We start from the raw sequence: 18,767 nt of genomic DNA on the forward strand, positions 1-18,767 counted from the left end.
TCTCTCTCTCTCTCTCTCTCTCTCTCTCTCTCTCTCTCTCTATCTCTTTTGTATATGCATACATGTGTTGCCCCCCTGCTATCATATCAGTTGCTTCAAGAACTATGTCACCTTTGTTTTGTATCCACAGTGCCTAATATAGTGTCTAGCATGTAGTAAATGCTAATAAATATTTATTAATTGATTGACTTTGAGTCTTTTGATTCTCTATTGTGGAATATTATTTATCATTAATGTTTCTGAACTCCAAATCGTTTCCTTTTTATTGTCTCACCTGATTTTGAGACATTCTCTGTCATGTGTTATAATTTTTTAACAATCTTTGGGTAATTTAAAATTCTTCTTTGAGAAATCTGATTTTCAAACTATTTTTCATCATTGTTTTCTGTTAACAAGAAGGGAAAAGAGAGAAATGGCTATTTTATATCCCATCTTCCCTCAGCCTCACACTTTCTGTTCAGAAAATTTCTAAACTCTCCACTCCATCTTCACTTCATGATTAACCTTAACCTTAGATTAGAGACAATGTAGATAATTGTATTTCACGCTGATGCTTCACAAGACTAGGTTTTGCCAATGTGTCTTTTTAAAACTGACAGTTTCTGATAGGTGAAAGTATGATTGTGTGATTTCTTTACTCCAAGAAGTTCCTGCAATAGATTTACCAAGAAAAAAATAATGTTCTTGCCACTGATGGTGATGATAGTGGTGATAACAACAGTGGTGGCGTTGTTATCAGTGAGGATGATGGCAACATTGGTGCTGGCTAGAGGGTTTTCTATGGCATTGATATGTGGAGAAACTCTCTTCAGCTTTCATTATAATCAGCAGCCCAAATCTGGCTCCATCATCTCTGCTTCAGACCTAGCCTCTCCAGGACTTTCTCCCTGATCTGCCTGGTCTTCACACAGTACACAATAGGGTTCATTAGCGGTGGCACCAGCAGAAAGACATCTGCAATTAGGATCAATGCCAGTGGTGACTTCTTGCCAAAGCGGTGCATAGAGGCTAAAGTAATGATGGGCACATAAAAGATGAGAACAGCACAGATATGGGAAACACAGGTGTTGAGGGCTTTAAGCCGTTCTCTGTGTGAACCAATACCCATCACAGTCTTTAGTATAAGTACATATGATATAGCTATGAATACGCTGTCAGACATCATACAAAGAGCAACAAAGAAACCATAGAAAAAGTTAACAGTATTATCAGAACAGGCTAACTTCATGACATCCTGGTGAAGACAGTAAGAATGGGACAAGAGACTTTTCTTACAATATGTCAGCCTCTTTAAAGTAAAAGGAAACGGGAGCACCAAAAGCATGCTCTTAATGACGAAAACCAGTCCCATTTTAGAGACTCTGGCTCCAGTTAGGATAGAGCTGTATCTCAGTGGGTTCCAGATGGCTAGAAAACGATCAAAAGACATGATCAAAAGGACTGATGATTCCATATCAGTGAAGCCATGAATGAAGAACTCTTGGGCAAAGCAGGCATCAGGTGAGATTCCTGGGACATTGAATAAGAAGATCCTTAGCATAGTGGGCAGGGAGGAGAGGGACAGGCCCAGGTCAGATACAGCCAACATAGAGAGGAAATAGTACATGGGCTCATGGAGTGAAGGCTCTGTCTTGATGATGAAGAGGATGGTGCAGTTTCCTAGGATGGCAACTAGGTACATGAGACATATAGGAATAGAGATCCAGATATGGAATTGCTCAAGACCTGGGATTCCAATCAAGAAGAAGGTGGATATCTCAATATCAGAGACATTGACAGTTGACATGATTAATCAGAGGATATCATCACAGATCTGAAATGATAGCCACAGAGTTGGTTTTTACTCCTTGTCAGCAGGCAGAGATGAGAAGTTTGACAAGGAAAATGATGCTCCTGAAGCCCATTCTTCTAAAATAGATATAAGATCAATTGAGAATGAGGATTAAATGAGATGACATTTGTAAGAAATGTAGCTCAGTGCCTCGTACATAGAAGGTGCCATATAAAATTTATTCTCTTCTCTTTCCTCTAGAGTTAAAATTTATAATCATATAACCTCCAAATAAAATGTCCTGTCTTTCTGAAGCTTTCCCAGAACCTGTACTTATATATCTTCTTTGCTCTTATAAAATTCTACCTTGAATTACATTTGTTTATGTACATATAATTTATGTTCTACTAGACTGTAAATTTCTTTAGGGGAAAGACTGGGTCATTTTTCATCTCTATATTTCCATTTAACTTAAAAATTATAAAATGTTTTAAATTAGATATAAAATTTATAATATCTACTTCAAATTTTAAAGAACTTTGTTTATTGAAACTTATTTGTTTTGTAACAGCTGCACAAAATAACTTCACAAAGGCCTATTCTGATGTATCATTGTGACATGAAGATGACCTGAGTTCTCAAAGACTATATCAGTGGAGTACAAGCTCTGATTGATTTTACCTGGCTGAAATGGGCATAGTGTCATCCCAAAGAAATATTTAGTATGGTTTCTGAGGGCCAACCTACATAGAGAGGCTTATCCCCACAGGTATAGTAACCATTTACTCATGGTACCTATGAAATAAAGATATATACAAAACATTGATCTATCTCATAAGATTCATTTCTTTTCTTTCTGCATAGATGATGACAGACTGTCAGAAAAGGAGTAAAGTTAACTAAAAATAAGACAGTTTGGGTGTCATCTATTCATATTGAAGTAACTTCTGATAGTATAAGTGTGTCCATTGACCAATAAATGTGTGTTTTAATTGATAAACTTGAAAATATTTTATTATATACTATTTTATATTTATATTATATATAGTTACTATAATAACTCAATCATATACATACTAGCATTCTTATTAAAAATGATATGTCCAGAAAAGAGATGGAACAGTCACATATCAAGAATGGGAATTAACCAATGGAAAGCTCATTTATTTCATTGATATATATGCAATATTTAGAGAATTAGAAGAACCAGATTTCCTTTCACTTCTACAAAGATAATGACACAATGATAGGAAAGACAAAAATTTGTGAAAATCACAGTTTCAAGACCATCTATAAACATTACCTTAGCTATTGGTACTATAAATGTAAAATTCTTTTCAAGTAACCAGTCAAATCAATAGAAGAACTGACATCTTAATTTCAACATTCTCATTATAAATTAATCCAAAAGATAACTGAAAGTTGTAAGCAAATGGAAGAATTACATAGATTTTTTTCTTGGAAAAGTACATAAAAAGTTAGTATTTTCATGTATCCAAATGTTAAAAATAAATATTACTTCATAGGTCACTTGGTGATTGCATATTACAGTGTTCATGATAAACTTTTGAAAAAAAATCATGAAAATAATTGAAACTTGAATGATTACATCTATTAAGATAAAGAGGAAAAGAAATTCTAAGTACTCATTAAAACAACTCTAAATCAATGTAGACCCTTCTAAATGAGATCCAGAGATTCTTGAAAGAATTTGTCCTAATTCTATGCACAAAGTGAAAAAAAAGTTCTACAAGAATCTAGTATATTATTTTCCAGGCTACAATATAAATTGTAGCATAATGGATAGAGGACTGGACCTAGACCTGGAGTCAGAAATCACACTTCCACCACATACTAGTTGTGTGAAATTTGGCAAGTTATTTATCTCTGACAAGCTTTTTAAGACAACATGTTTCAGAGATGCTCTTATTCTTCATCAGTAGATGAAATCAGAACTTCCCTGAGATGATGTAATCACAGATGTAGTTCCCCTAAATAATGCATGTGGACTTTAAAGCTGTTCGTCAGTATGTATGTCTTAAACCAAAATTCTAAATGGACAAGAAGTTTGGCTCAGAATTGAAAACAAGCAGGAGAATGCAAATGAACATTAAATGTGAATTTAAAAAAAGGGAGAGGGGCAATAAGCAGATGAGTCAGGACACATAGGACACAGAATGGGGGAGGAGAGAATTGAAGGTAGTTCCCAGTCTCATTGTAAGCAAAACAAGAAGAAACTAGTTTAATTGTAGTAACATTCTGAGTGAAGTATTTGTTTTATTTTATGTCTTTTTTTTTTAAAAAAAAAGCAGACATTCATTTAGTGCAGGAAAGTCCTAAGGGGGAAAGAAGAGGTTAAATGACTTAGGAAGGTTTACTTACTAGTGCCTGTTAGAGGACACAATTGAAACTAGATGTTCCTGATTCTGCAACTCACTATGCTGCCTGGCTAACTGACACTATTCAAATATGCAAATGTTTCTGTGATCACATTCATTTTAGACTTCTTTCCAATCCTTTCATAAGTATCCACCATATGGGAGTCTTGTCCATGTTCCTCCAAAATTTTAGCACAGAAAACTCACTCAACATATTGGAGGGCTTCCTCATTTTGTTGACATTGAGAGGGTATCAGTTCAGCACTCAGGCTCTCATTCTTGCCACATGACCAGCCCATCTTCTCTTCCTATCATAAAATCCCTTGAATCCATCTCTTATTCTTCTTCATATTTCCTCATTTGTCTTTTATAGTGGCAGGATCATCTTGACTGTGAGTCTCTCCATTGCCCTCTGTAAGATACTCACCCTTAGTTTTTCATAGGCAATTGCTTTCCATACTTCAATACCATGTAGTCACCTCAGTAGAATGTTAGCATTGAAAATATGGGTTTTTGTTTTTCTGGGAGGTGGAGAACCAACCTCTGATTGAGGTTAGAGTCAAGAAAACCTTCTCCAGTACAAATTCAAGGGGAAAGAAATTTGTTATTTGTGAAAAGGAATGACTGATCAGTCATTATAGATTATAGATATAGTCATTATAGATCATAGACTCAAAGACCTTCAAAAATTATCTAGCAATCTAGTTACTTTACAGACGAAAACCAAACCAAAGACTATAAATTGACTGGTATTTAAATTTCAGTGCTATGAATATTTCCTATATCCAATTTCACTGCAAGGTAGGGGAGGACTCTTACATGCCTTTGTGTGCCTTTATAGGTTAAAAACTCCCTTAAAGTACAAGTTATGTAAAAGTTTCCAGTGTCCTTGAACTCAATTCCAGATAATTACATGGAAAGGAAAGTCATAATGTGAGGGGTCATATAAGCTGGAAATACTTAATACTTCAGTATTAAAGGTTATTAATAATACTAATAATAATACCAACAACAGGAAATTTAATTATTATATATGTATACATTGTATATTACATTATATATGTGTGTGAAGGTCTATCCATATATAAATAAGTTGTATAAACTCATAAACTCCTTGGAAGCAGAGTCAGATATATCTATCTTTACATCTCCAGCTCCCAACAGTTGAACTTACACATAGTTGGCAACTCAGTAAATATTTGGTGAACTAGAAGGGACATTGAAGACATCCTGTAAGACCCTGAGTGAAGTTTTATTGAAATATGGTAAAATGGTGTAATTAAGGCAACAGATATTAATATACAGTATTACTCAGGAGCAAAAAGATATATTAAAAAGGGAGTAGAACGGACATCAACACACACAGAGGGCTAAAGTCTCATAGCAATGAGCAGAACAAACTTGTAAAGGCAGTAGGAACTCAGCATCAGAGTCAGGTCTAGAATCCATGTTTCCTTGTTTTCAGGAATCAGAGAAACTAAAAAAGATCTCAGAGGTTAATGATAATGAAAAAGGAATGTTCTATTTTCTAAGCTCTGACTGCTGAGGACATTTTAGGGAAAATCTCCAGATTAATTATTTGGTTACTGAATAGGTGATTTTGTTTTTTTTTTAATCTTTGTAAAGTTATGTCAGAGTTTCCCCACTATTTAGTGTCCCACATAGATTCTCAGTCTGTCTCCAACTTACCATCCCCCCAACACATACACAATTACTACACTTCAATCTATGCCCCAGACCTGTACACTCAGTCTGACACTTCTCTTGAAGTCTCAAGCCTAAGCCCTACTATGACTCACAGATATTCTGAGAAGCTGTCCTTGTCAGAGCCTTAGAGAACTTTCTAGAATCTCACCTGCTATACTGAAAAGAAAAGGAGTTGTCTCAGGCTGGAGGCTTTGCTTTACATCCTCTCTGCCTGTGTCCTCTCCTCTGCTTTATGAGGATTCATCTCCACTGGGCTTCTCTACTGCTCCTCACTCCCCAGGGAATTCTTACTCCTCCAAAGTCATTACTTTCTATAAACAATAAGCTGTCTCCCATGGGCAAATACCTTCTGGTAAATACTCAAGGTGAGGACAATCTAAAACCTTGACTTTAACTCTTTGGGATCTAGGAGCTTAGACCAGGGATGGAGATGCATAGACAGGGTTTTGTAGTCTCCAGCCATCTGGTCTGAACCCATGAGGTATTTGGGGATGTATAAAGCCCAGATGTTATTACAACTTAGACTCAGTGAGAATGATGGATTCAGAGGCTTTGGGGAGTTGTCAGGGACTTCCAACACTCTTCTCCCTTCTTTCCCAGAGGACATGACTTTCTTTCCAGTTATTTAATGTTGATGTACGTTCTCAGAGTCTTACTATGTGCAGAAGCTGTACTAAGGATTTTGGGAAGACAGGGAGGGCAAAGGAAGCACAATTTCCTATCAATGGAGAACTTGCATACTCATTGAAGAAATGGGTTACTGACAAAGAAAAATATATAGGCAGTATAGTCTTTCAAACAATAACCAATCATTTTAATTCAGTTCTTTTACCTTAGGTCTGAGGGGACCAAGGATCTTATAGTTACCTAGACTCCCAATGATTTTTCAAGGGAAAAAGGTTGCATAGTTTTTCCATCAGGGAAGACTAACATAACACAAATGTACCTGGAAACAGTGATGATGTTATTAGACTGGTTTTTAATCAGCACAAAATATCATAAAATGGTATAGAGAAGGCAATATTTAAATTACGGCCTTAAAACAATCTATGGGATTGGCAGAAGGACAGGTTCTTGCTGTGGATAAAACTGACAAAGGTAGCTAACAAGCAAGTAAGGAGAGCATTCAGGATGGAAAAAAACCCAGGGCTCAGATGGTCTGAGGTTTGCTAAAAGGAACTGGGAGTGTTTAGCCTGGAGAAGAGAAGACTCTGGGAGAGAAGGTCATGGCTTTGTTCCAACATTTGAAGGGCTGTCCCCTGGAAGAATTAGACTTGTTCTGTTAGGCACCAGCTGACAGAGCCAGGAACAATGAAGAGATGTCAAAGAGGCAAAATTAGTCTCAAGGTAAGTGAATACTTTCTAACAATTAGAATTATCCACAAGCAGAATGGCCTATTGTGAAAGGTTCCCCCCCCCCCACTAGAGGTCTTCAGGTAAATTCTAAATGATCATACATTAGTTATGTTTCAGAGGATTTTTTCCCACCTAGATATAAGTTGAACTGGACAGTTAATGAAGTCTCTTAACAATGCTGGCATGTGTCTGTGTCATGAATTTGAAGGGGCACCCCTGGCAGTTCCCCATTACCTGGATCCAAGACATTTTTTGACTGTTTTCTGCTGCTTAAAGGCAGTTGGGGGGCATAGGAAAGTGCTATAAATGATACTTTTTCTACTTCTCAATTTCCTGGGGATTTAAAAGTCTAAGTAGTCTATATAGGCTATGATATTTCTCAGGCCCACTGTTTTCTATTGAGAGGCATTCATTCTTCAATGTCATTTCACCTGTCTAAAAATGGGGTGGGTGGGGAAAAGGAATGTCCCCAGTATTTTTTCTTCTATCCTATTTGCCCTCCCTCTCTTACTGCTGATGTTTCTTTTCCCTTTCCCTGGTTCAGCCTCACTCTGGGTTAGGAACCCTATCTATAATTATTTTGGGTGGATACTTTATTTTTTTTCAATTTCTCAAATAAGAGAGAAGGAAGTACCTGGACACAAATAATGAAGTTTCAGGTAATCAAAGAGAGCTAAAGGAAGATATCGATATTTTTTGGTCCATTGGTTGAATAAAAACATGAAAGTTTTATATCCAGTAGGCAGAAAAAACTATTCCTGACTTTATTCTCAGCAATAAGAGATTAAGTTTCATACTCCACTGAGATTCATTTATGGACTGACAAGGTTATTGCTCCCGAAGATAATTCAATTTAGTATATCAAACTGCAAAAAAAAAATATTAACCCAAGAATCGGGTTTTTGGAAGCACATGAAATTTTGTCTGTGCACATTTGTATATGTATATGTATATATTTACATGTTTGTGTCGGGATATGTGTGCAAGCCACTATAAAGAACTTGATAGGAATTTCCATACAGATACAAAAGATTAGTCCCTTATCCTAATCTGGAAGTTTAAGCCAATAGGGGGGAAATGTAATTAATTAATTTTTTCTTATTTCTATTCAGTATTTTATTTTTCCCCAGTTACATGTAAAAACAATATTTAACATTCATTTTTAAAACTTTAAGTTCCAAATTCTCTCCCTTCCCCCTTCCCCACTCCCAGCCCCATTGATAAACAAGCAATTCTATATAGCTTATGCATGTGTAGTCATGCAAAACATTTCCATAATAGTCATGTTGTGAAGGAAAATATAGACCAAAAAACAAACAAACAAACAAACAAACAAAAAAACTCAAGAAAAATTTAAAAAAGTATACTTCAGTTTGTATTCTGACGCCACTGGTAATTTCTCTGGGGATGGATAGCATTTTTCATCATAAGTCTTTCAGAGTTTTCTTGGATCATTGTATTACTGAGAATAACTACGTCATTCACAGCTCATCATCTTACAATATTGCCGTTACTTTACACAGCACATTTCACTTTTCATCAATTCATGCAAGTCTCTCCAAGCTTTTCCGAGGTCATACTGCTTACCATTTTTCATAGAATAAGAGTATTCCATCATAATCACATACCATATACAACTTGTTCAGCCTTTCCCCAGTTGATAGGCGTCCACTCAATTTCCAATTCTTTGCCCCAGAAAAGAGCTGTTATAAATATTTTTGTACATATATGTCATTTTCTTTTTTTTGTTTTTTAAGCTCTTTTGGGGTACAGACCTAATAGTAGTATTGCTAGGTCAAAGGGTGTACATGATTTTATAGCCCTTTGGGCATAGTTTCAAACTGCTCTATAGAATGGTTGAATCAGTTCACAACTCCACTGACAGTGTATTAATCCCTATTTTCCCCACACCCCCTCCACCATTTGTCATTTTCCTTTTCTGTCCTATTGCCAATCTAACAAGTAGGAATTAGTACCTCATATTTGTTTTAATTTGAATTTCTCCAATCAATAGTGAGTTAGAACATTTTTTCACATGGCTATAGATAGTTTTGATTACTTCATATGAAAAATATTCATATATTTTGGTTGTTTATTAATTGGGAAATGGCTTTTATTTTTATAATATTGACTCACATTCCTCTATGTTTGAGAAATAAGGACTTCATCAAAGACTTGCTTCAAATTATTTTTCCACAGTCACTATTGCTAACTATATTTCCCTCCATCCTATCCCTCCATTTATTATATTCTCTCTTTTTATCCTATTGCCCTGCACAAGTATTTTGATCTCACTACCCCCTTCCCCAATCTGTTCTCCCTTTTATCACCACCACCACCACCCATCTCTTATCTCCTTCCCTTCCTAATTTCCTGTAGAGTTAGATAGATTTCTATATCCAATTGAATGTGTGTGCTATTCCCTCTTTGAGTCAATTCAGATGAGAGTAAGGTTCACTCACTGCCTCTCACCTCCCCCCTCTTCCCTTCCAGTGTAAAAGCTTTTTCTTGCCTCCTTTATGTGAGATAATTTACACCGTTATGTCCCCTCCTTTCCCTTTCTCCCAGTACATTCCTCTCTTACCCCTTAATTTTTTTAGCTATCGTCCCTTCATATTCCACTCATATCTGTGCCCCCCCGGTCTATCTCTGTCTCTCTGTCTCTGTATATATATATATGTATATGTGTGTGTGTGTGTGTGTATACACATATATACATATGTATATATGTGTATAAATATATATACATACATATATAGATATTGATATAGATATAGATATAGATGTATACTCATATCTGCCCTAATGATGAGAAAGTTCTTATGAGTTAAAACTACAATCTTCTCATCTAGGAATTTAAACAATTTAACCTTATTAAGTCCCTTATGATTTCCTTTTCCTGTTTACCTTTTTATGATTCTCTTGAATTTTATATTTCTAAGTCAGATTTTCTATTCAGCTCTGGTCATTTCATCAAGAATGCTTGAAAGTCCTTTATTTCACCAAATATCCATTTTTTCCTGGAAGAATTATACTCAGTTTTGCTGGGTAGGTGATTCTTGGTTCTAATTCTAGCTTTTTTGGCCTTTGAAATAGCATATTCTAAGACCTCCAATCCTTTAATACAGAAGCTGCTAAATCTTGTATTATCTTGACTGTGGCTGAATGATACTTGAATTGTTTCTTTCTGCTCGCTTGTAATATTTTCTCCTTGACCTGGGAGCTTTAGGATTTGGCTCCTGGGAATTTTCTTTTTGGGATCTCTTTTGGGAGGTGATTTGTGGATTCTTTAAATTTCTATTTTTACCCTCCGGTTCTAGAATATCAGGGCAGTTTTCCTTGATGATTTCTTGAAAGATGATGTTTAGGTTCTTTTTTTGTTCATGATTTTCAGGTAGTACAATAATTTTTAAATTGTCTCTCCTGGCTCTATGTCCTAGGTTACTTGTTTTTCTTTTTCTTTTTTCTTTTTAATTAATTAATTTATTTTTAGTTTTCAACATTCACTTCCACAAGATTTTGAGTTCCAAATTTTCTCCCCATCTCGTCCCTCCCCTCACCCCAAGATGGCATGCATTCTGAGTACCCCTTCTCCTAATCTGCCCTCCCTTCTATCCCTCCTCCCCTTCAATTATCCTGTAGGGCAAGATAGATTTATATATCCCATTTCCTGTATATCTGATTTTCAAGTTGCATGTGAAAACAACTTTTTTTAACTTTTGTTTTCAAAATTTTGGGTTCCAAGTTTTCTCCCTTCCTCCCTCCCTACCCACTCTCATTGAAAAGGCAAGCAACTCGATACAGGTTATACATGTGTAGTCATGCAAAATACTTCCATAGCAGTCATGTTGTGAAAGACTAAGTATATTTCCCTTCAACTTATTCCACCCCCCCATTTATTCTATTCTCTCTTTTGACCTTGTCCCTCTTTAGAAGTGTTTGCTTCTGATTACCCCTTCCCCCAATCTGCCCTCCCCTCTATTATCCTTCTGCCCTCTTGTACCCTTCCCCCCTATTTTCTGGTAGGGTAACATAGATTTCAATACCCAACTGAGTGTATATGTTATTCTCTCCTTAAGTCAAATTCTATGAGAATAAGATTCACTCATTCCCTCTCACCGTCCCCCATTTCCCCTTCACAGTAGAAGCCTTTTCTTGTCATGTGAGATAATTTACCCCATTCTACTTCTCCCTTTCTCCTCTCCATATAAGCCTCTCTCACCCCTTAGTTTTGTTCTCCAGATATCACCCCTTCGTCTTCAACACAACCCGTGCCCTCTGTCTGTCTATCTATCTATCTATCTACTATATATATATATATATATATATACATACATACATAAATTTTTTTCCCTCCAACTACTCTAATGCTGACAAAGGACTCATAAGTTACAAATATCTTTCTATGCAGAATGTAAACAGTTCAACCTTAATAAGTCTCTTATGCTTTCTCTTTCCCATTTACCTCTTCACGCTTCTCTTGTGTCTTATATCTGAAAGTCAGATTTTCTATTCAGCTCCGGTCTTTTCATCAAGAATGTTTGAAAGTTCCCTATTTCACTGAATGACCATTTTTCCCCTGAAGGATTGCTGGGTTTTGCTGGGTAGGTGATTCTTGGTTGTAATCCTATCTCCTTTGCCCTCCAGAATATTATATTCCAAGCCCTGTGATCCCTTAATATAAAAAGCTACTAAATCTTGTGTTACCCTGATTGTTTTATCACAATACTTGAATTGTTTCTTTCTGGCCATTTGAAATGTTTTCTCCTTGACCTGGGAACTCTGGAATTTGGCTACAATATTCCTAGGAGTTTTCCTTTGGGGATCTCTTTCAGGAGTTCATTGGTGGATTCTTTCAATTTTTATTTTGCCCTCTGGTTCTAAAATATCAGGGCAGTTTTTCTTGATAATTTCTTGAAAGATGATGTTTGGGCTCTTTTTTTGATCATGGCTTTCAGATAGTCCCAATAATTTTTAAATTCTCTCTCCTGGACCTATTTTCCAGGTCAGTTGTTTTTCCAATGAGATATTTCACATTGTTTTCTGTTTTTTCATTCTTTTGGATTTGCTTTACAGAGTTTTGATTTCTCATAAAGTCACTCGCTTCCATTTTTTCCATTCTAATTTTTAAGGAAGTATTTTCTTGAGTAAGTTTTTGGACTTCTTTTTCCATTTGACCAATTTTGCTTTTTAAGGCATTCTTCTCCTCATTGACTTTTTGGACCTCTTTTGCCATTTGGGTTAGGCTATTTTTTAAGGTGTTATTTTCTTCAGTATTTTTTTGGGTCTCCTTTAGCAATCTGTTGACTTGTTTTTCATGATTTTCTTGCATCACTCTCAGTTTTTCCTCTACTTCTCTTACTTGCTTCTCAAAATCCTTTTTGAGCTCTTCCAAGTCCTGGGACTGATTCATATTTTTCTTGGAGGCTTTGGATGTAGGAGCTTTGACTTTGTTGTCTTCTTCTGGTTGTATGTTTTGATCTTCTTTGTCACCAAAGTAAGATTGTATGGTCTCACTCTTTTTGCACTGCTTGCTCATGATCCCAGCCAATTACTTGAGTTATAAACTCTTTGTTAAGGTAGGAGTCTGCTTCTGGTTTGGAGAATGGACTGTCCCAATCTTCGGGGGTTTTGTGAAGCTGTTTTCAGAGATATTTCTAGGGACCTGTAAATTTTCAGTTCTTCCAAGGTGCTACAATCAAGGGTGAGGTGTTTACTTCTTTCCTGGACTGTGCTCTGGTTTATGAATGACCACTTTTTTGTCTTGCAACTGTGAGGAGGATTCTCTCTCCACAGCCACTAGAAGCTCCACCACACCAGTGCTCTTCCTCACCCCAGGACTGCCATCCATAACTGTGACCCAGATACAAGCACAGGCAAAGCAAGAGAATCCTGCACCAGCAAAGAGATCCCTGCAATCTCCCACTGATCAACCACTCAATTCTCCCTCAGTCTGTGGGCCAGAAGCTCAGGAGGCAGCTGCTGCCCTGGGGCCATGCTTGGGGGCTGGAACTGAAACTGCCATGCTTCTCTCTCACAGCAGACCCAGACTTTTCCCACTGACCTTCTAAGTTGTCTTTGGTGTTCATGGGTTGAGAAGTCTGGAAACCACCACAGTTGCCCGCAATTCAGCCCTCTGAGGCCTGCTCCAGGTTTGCTGAGGCCTGCGTGCCAACATAGAACTGCGCTCCTCTCCCAGCCTGGCACGACATACCTTTCAGATCAAACACCCAGGTTTTCTTGGGCTGCAAATTTGTTTCACTCTGTCTTTTTATGGGTTCTACTGCTTTATAATTTGTTTAGAGCCATTTTTTACAGGTATTGGGAGGGGTTTGAGGGAGAGCTCAAACAAGTCACTGCTTTTATTCTGTCATCTTGGCTCTGCCCCCCCACTATCTTGGCTCCACCCCCCATTTGCTTTTCCAAGGACATAGTTTACATTGTCTTCTTTTTTTCATTCTTTTGGTTTTGTTTTATTGTTTCTTGATTTCTCATAAAATCATTAGCTTCCTTTTACTCCATTCTAATTTTTAAAGAATTGTTTTCTTCACTAAGCTTTGTTACCTCCTTTCCCATTTGATCAATTCTACTTTTTTAAGAGCTTTTTTCTTTAGTGAATTTTTGTGCCTCTTTTTCCATTTGGCCAATTCTACTTTTTAAGACATTCTTCTCCTTTTTGACTTTTTGTACCTCTTTAACCATTTGGCCTAGTCTCCTTTACAAAGCTGTTGATTCATTTTTTCCTGGTTTTCTTGCATCACTCTCATTTCTCTTCCCAATTTTTCTTCTATCTCTCTTACTTGATTTTCAAAATCCTTTTTGAGGTCTTCCATGGCCTGAGACCAATTCACATTTTTCTTGGAGGTTTTGAATGTAGGGGCTTTGATTTTGTTATCTTCTGAGTGTGTATTTTGATATTCCTTGTCACCATTTTAACTTCCCAAGGTCAGAATGTTTTTTTGTTGTTTGTTTATATTCCCAGTCTGTTACCTGACTTTTAACTGTTTGTTAAAATAGGGCTCTGCTTCCAGTGTGGAGAATGTGTTGTCCCAAGCTTCAGGGGTTTTGTGCGGTTGTTTTGAGAGATACTTCTAGAGATCTGTAACTTTTCAGTTCTTCCAAAGTGGTATGATCTAAGGAGGGGCGCATGTATTACTCTCTTGGCCTGTGTTCTGCTCTGTGAGTGACCACAAGATTCTTTTGCCCTGGAACTGTGAGGAGGGTCCTTGCTCCGTTCTGCCAACAAGCTCTGGTGTACTAGTGCCCCTCCTCACCCTGGAACTGCCACCCATGTCTGTGACCTGGATCTGAGTATGGGCAAAACGACTGAGTCCTGTTTCAGTTCTAACAAAAAGAACCTTATAATCTCATTCTGACCAGTTGTTTGACCCCTTCACCATCTGTGGGCTGAGAATTTCAGGAATAGCTGATGATGATGATGATTCAGTGACTCCCAAGGCCTGCTCCTGGTTTGCTGAGGCTGTGTCTGCACCTGAGCAGCCTGCACTAAACCGTGCTCCTCTCTCACCCCTGTGTGACAGACTTTTCCTCCTGCCCTTCTAAGTTGTCCTTGGCATCTGTGGGCTGAGGTCTGGAGACCACCACTGCTGCCACTGAGTCAGTTGCCCCAAGGACTGCTCCTGGTTTGCTGGAGTCCAGTCTGTGCTGGCACAGCCCGAACTAGACTGCACTTCTCTCTTACTCTGGTGCAGCAGACCTTTCCTACTGAACTTTCAAGTTGTGTCGGGCTGGAAAATTGTTTCACTCAATCTTTTTGTGGGTTCTGCTCCTTTAGGATTTGTTTATAGTCATAATTTAAAGGTATTTGGAGGGTTTGGGGGAGAGCTCAGGCAAGTCCCTGCCTTTCTTCCATCATCTTGGTTCCACCTCTGTAATCAATTATTAAAAGGGTTCTTTGTGAGCATTTAGAAAGAGAAAAGGTGATTACTACAAGCCAACATGTGGTCATGAAATTTATGCCAAACTCATCTGATATCTTCGTTGCTACCCTCCGGATGACTGGACAGTCAGATCAAGGAAATATCATAAACATAGCATACATGAATTCCAAAAAGTTAATCAATATTTATTAAGAATTTACTAATGTATAAAATATTATGACTAGGTACCAAGGATATACAGATAAAAAAATAGAATAGATGTTCTCAAGGAGTTCCATTCTAACAAGAGGGATAAAACATTTATACAAATCAGAATATTGCAAGGAAGGCAGTAATGGGGACAAAGAAGAAAGCCACATACAATGTTCGAGGCATATTTGACCAAGGGTGAAAAACATTTTGCTGGGAGAATCAGGTAGATTACAAGATAGAGTGGAACTTTAATTGAGCTATGAAGGTAGATTGAGATATAGATTATGAAAGGTAGAGATGATCAGGGAATGATTCTAGACATTGGGATGGCTTTTGTGAATATATATAAGTGGAGAATGGAATGTCATTTTTGGAGAATAGCTACTATTCCAGTTTTGTTGGAACATATGATGTCAGTCAGTGAATCAACAAAAATTTATTAAGCATGTATTATGTACTAGGCACTGTACTAAGCACTGGGAATAGAAACACAGTTCCCACTCCTAAGGAACTTATATTATAATAAAGAGGGAAAGATAATGCAAAAAAAGGAAATTGAAAAGAGGAAGATGGTAGAAACAAAGGTGCTGGGAGCATGGTAGAGAAAATCCTAAGGATAATCTGGAGAGAAATGAAATATAGCTGGCCTGAGCACTCTCTTTCTTTTTTTTTAATTAACTAATTTGTTTTTAGTTTTCAACATTCACTTCCATAAACTTCTGAGTTTTAAATTTATTTCTCCTTCCCCTTTCCCCTCCCCAAGATGGTGTGCAATCTGATGTAGGCTCTACATATACATTTTTATTAAACATATTTTCACATTAGTCATGTAATGAAAAATTAGAACAAATGAGAGGAACTACAAGAAAAGGAAAACAAAACAAACAAAAAAAGAGAGAGAGAGACCGCAAATAGCATGCTTCAATCTGAATTCAGACTCCATAATTTTTTCTCTGGATGTAGATAGCATTTTCCATCATTAGTCTTTTGGAGCTGTCTTAGACCTTTGTATTGCTGGCAAGAGCTAAGTCTATCAAAGTCAGTCATCACACAATGTAGCTATTACTGTGTATAATGTTCTCCTGGTTTTGCTCCATTCACTCAGCATCAGTTCATTTAAGTCCTTTCAGGTTTTTCTGAAGTCTGCCTGCTCATCATTTCTTATAGCACAATAGCATTCCATTACATTCATATACCACAACTTGTTCAGCCATTCCCCAATTGGTGGGCATCCTCCCAATTTCCAATTCTTCGCCACCACAAAAAGAGCTGCTATAAATATTTTTGTACATGTGGGCACTTTTCCCATTTTTATGATCTCTTTGGGATACAGCCCTAGAAGTGGTATTGCTGGGTAAAAGGGTCTGCACATTTTTATGACCTTTTGGACATAGTTCTAAATTGCTCTCCAGAATTATTGGACCAGTTCACAACTCCCCAACAATGCATTAGTGTTCTAGTTTTCCTACATCTTCTCCATCATTTATAATTTTAATAAATAATAAAGAAACAAACAAACAAACAAATAAATAAATTATAATGTTAGCCAATCTAATGGGTGCAATGTGGTACCCAAGAGTTGTTTTGATTTGCATCTCTCTAATCAATAGTGATTTAGAGCATTTGTTCATATGCTTATAGATAGTTTTAATTTATTCATCTCAAAACTGCCTATTCATATCCTCTGACCATTTATCAATCAGGGAATGACTTGTGTTCTTACAAATTTGATTCAGTTCTCTTTATATTTTGGATATGAGGCCTTTATCAGAGACATTGGGTATAAAAATTTTTTCCCATTTTTCTGCTTCCCTCCTAATCTTGGTTACATTGGCTTTGTTTGTGCAAAAACTTTTTCAATTTAATGTGAACAAAATTATCCATTTTGCATTTCATAATGTTTCCTATCTCTTGTTGGGTCATAAATTCTTCTGTTCTCCATAAATCTGACAGGTGAACTATTCCTTGCTCTCTCAGTTTGCTTATAGTATCAGCCTTTATATCTAAATTGTGTACCCATTTTGACTTTATTTTGGTATATGGTATAAGATGTTGGTCTGTGCCCAGTTCCTGCAATAATTTTCCCCAGCAGTTTTGGTCAAATAGTGAGTTCTTATCCCAAAAGCTGGGGTCTTTGATTTTTATCAAATAGTAGATTGCTATAGTAATTGATTACTGTGTCTTGTGTACCTAACCTATTTCACTGATTCACCATTCTATTTCTTTGCCAGTACTAAGTAGTTTTGATGATTACTGCTTTATAATACAATTTAAGATCTGGTATGGCTAGGTCACCTTCCCTAGCATTTCTTTTCATTAATTCTCATGATATTCTAGACCTTTTGTTCTTCCAGATGAATTTTGTTATTATTTTTTTCTAACTCCATAAAATACTTTTTTCGTTAGTTTGATTGGTATGGCACTGAATAAGTACATTAATTTAGGTAGAATTGACATTTTTATTATATTAGCTTGGCCGACCCATGAGCAACTCCCGTTTTTACAATTATTTAGATCTGACTTTATTTGTGCAAAAAGTGTTTTGTAATTGCATTCATATAGTTCCTGGGCTTGTTTTGGCATGTAGACTACCAAATATTTTATAATGTCTACAGTAACTTTAAATGGAATTTCTCTTTCTGCCTCTTGCTGTTGGGCGTTGTTGGTAATATATACAAATGCTAATGATTTATTTGGGTTTACTTTATGTCCTCTAAATTTGCTAAAGTTGTTTATTATTTCAAGTAGTTTTTTTTTTACTTGATTCTCTAGGATTCTCTGTCATCATATCATCTGCAAAGAGTGATAACTTTGTTTCTTCTTTATCTATTCTAATTCCTTGAATTTTTTTTCTTCTCTTATTACTAAAGCCAACATTTCTAGTACCATATTGAATAACAGAGGCTGAGGTCCCTCACTAGTACAGTTTTGATGTCTATTTCATCCCGTAACTCCCTTAACTTCTCCTCCAAGAATATGGATGCTATACCACTTGGTGCATATATGTTTAGTTATGATATTACTTCATTGTCTATGGTTCCTTTTAGCAGGATATAGTTTCCTTCTTTATCTCTTTTAATTAGATCTATTTTTCCTTTTGCTTTGTTTGAGATCAGGATTGCTATGCCTTCTTGAGCTCTTTCAAGAAGGCTTTTTGGGCTTAAGACCAGTTCATATTCCCTTTTGAGGTTTCAGATGTGGGTATATTGACAATGTTGTCCACTTCTGAATTTGTGTTTTGATCTTCCCTGTCCCCATAGTAAGAATCTATGGTCTTTGTTTTTCTATGTTGCTTTTAGCTCATGGCGTTTGTCTTTTTCCTGGCTTTTAAAGTTAATTTCTGCTTCTGGGGCACAGGGGGCACTGTCCCACACTTTCTGTGCTGGGGGCTAGGGATCTGGCTACTGGCTTTTTGTGCTGGGGCCTCAGGTTCTGGCAGCTGGAGGCTGTAGAGGCTGTAGC

General features: G+C 36.8%; 1 protein-coding gene across 1 annotated transcript in view; it reads right to left on the bottom strand.

Annotated features, from left to right (window-relative positions):
• LOC114032066 (olfactory receptor 51A7) overlaps window positions 1-1,786 on the bottom strand; it is a 10,670-nt gene extending 8,884 nt beyond the window's left edge. Inside the window, exon 1 of the mRNA XM_027847271.1 lies at window positions 1,287-1,786. Coding sequence (XP_027703072.1) covers window positions 1,287-1,786 — 500 coding nt within the window. The remainder of the gene's footprint in view (window positions 1-1,286) is intronic.
• Window positions 1,787-18,767: the final 16,981 nt, after the last annotated feature.

This window comes from Vombatus ursinus, unplaced genomic scaffold (genome assembly GCF_900497805.2).
Source record: "Vombatus ursinus unplaced genomic scaffold, bare-nosed wombat genome assembly UNPS02015397.1, whole genome shotgun sequence".
In the NCBI taxonomy this organism is placed as follows: Eukaryota; Metazoa; Chordata; class Mammalia; order Diprotodontia; family Vombatidae; genus Vombatus; species Vombatus ursinus.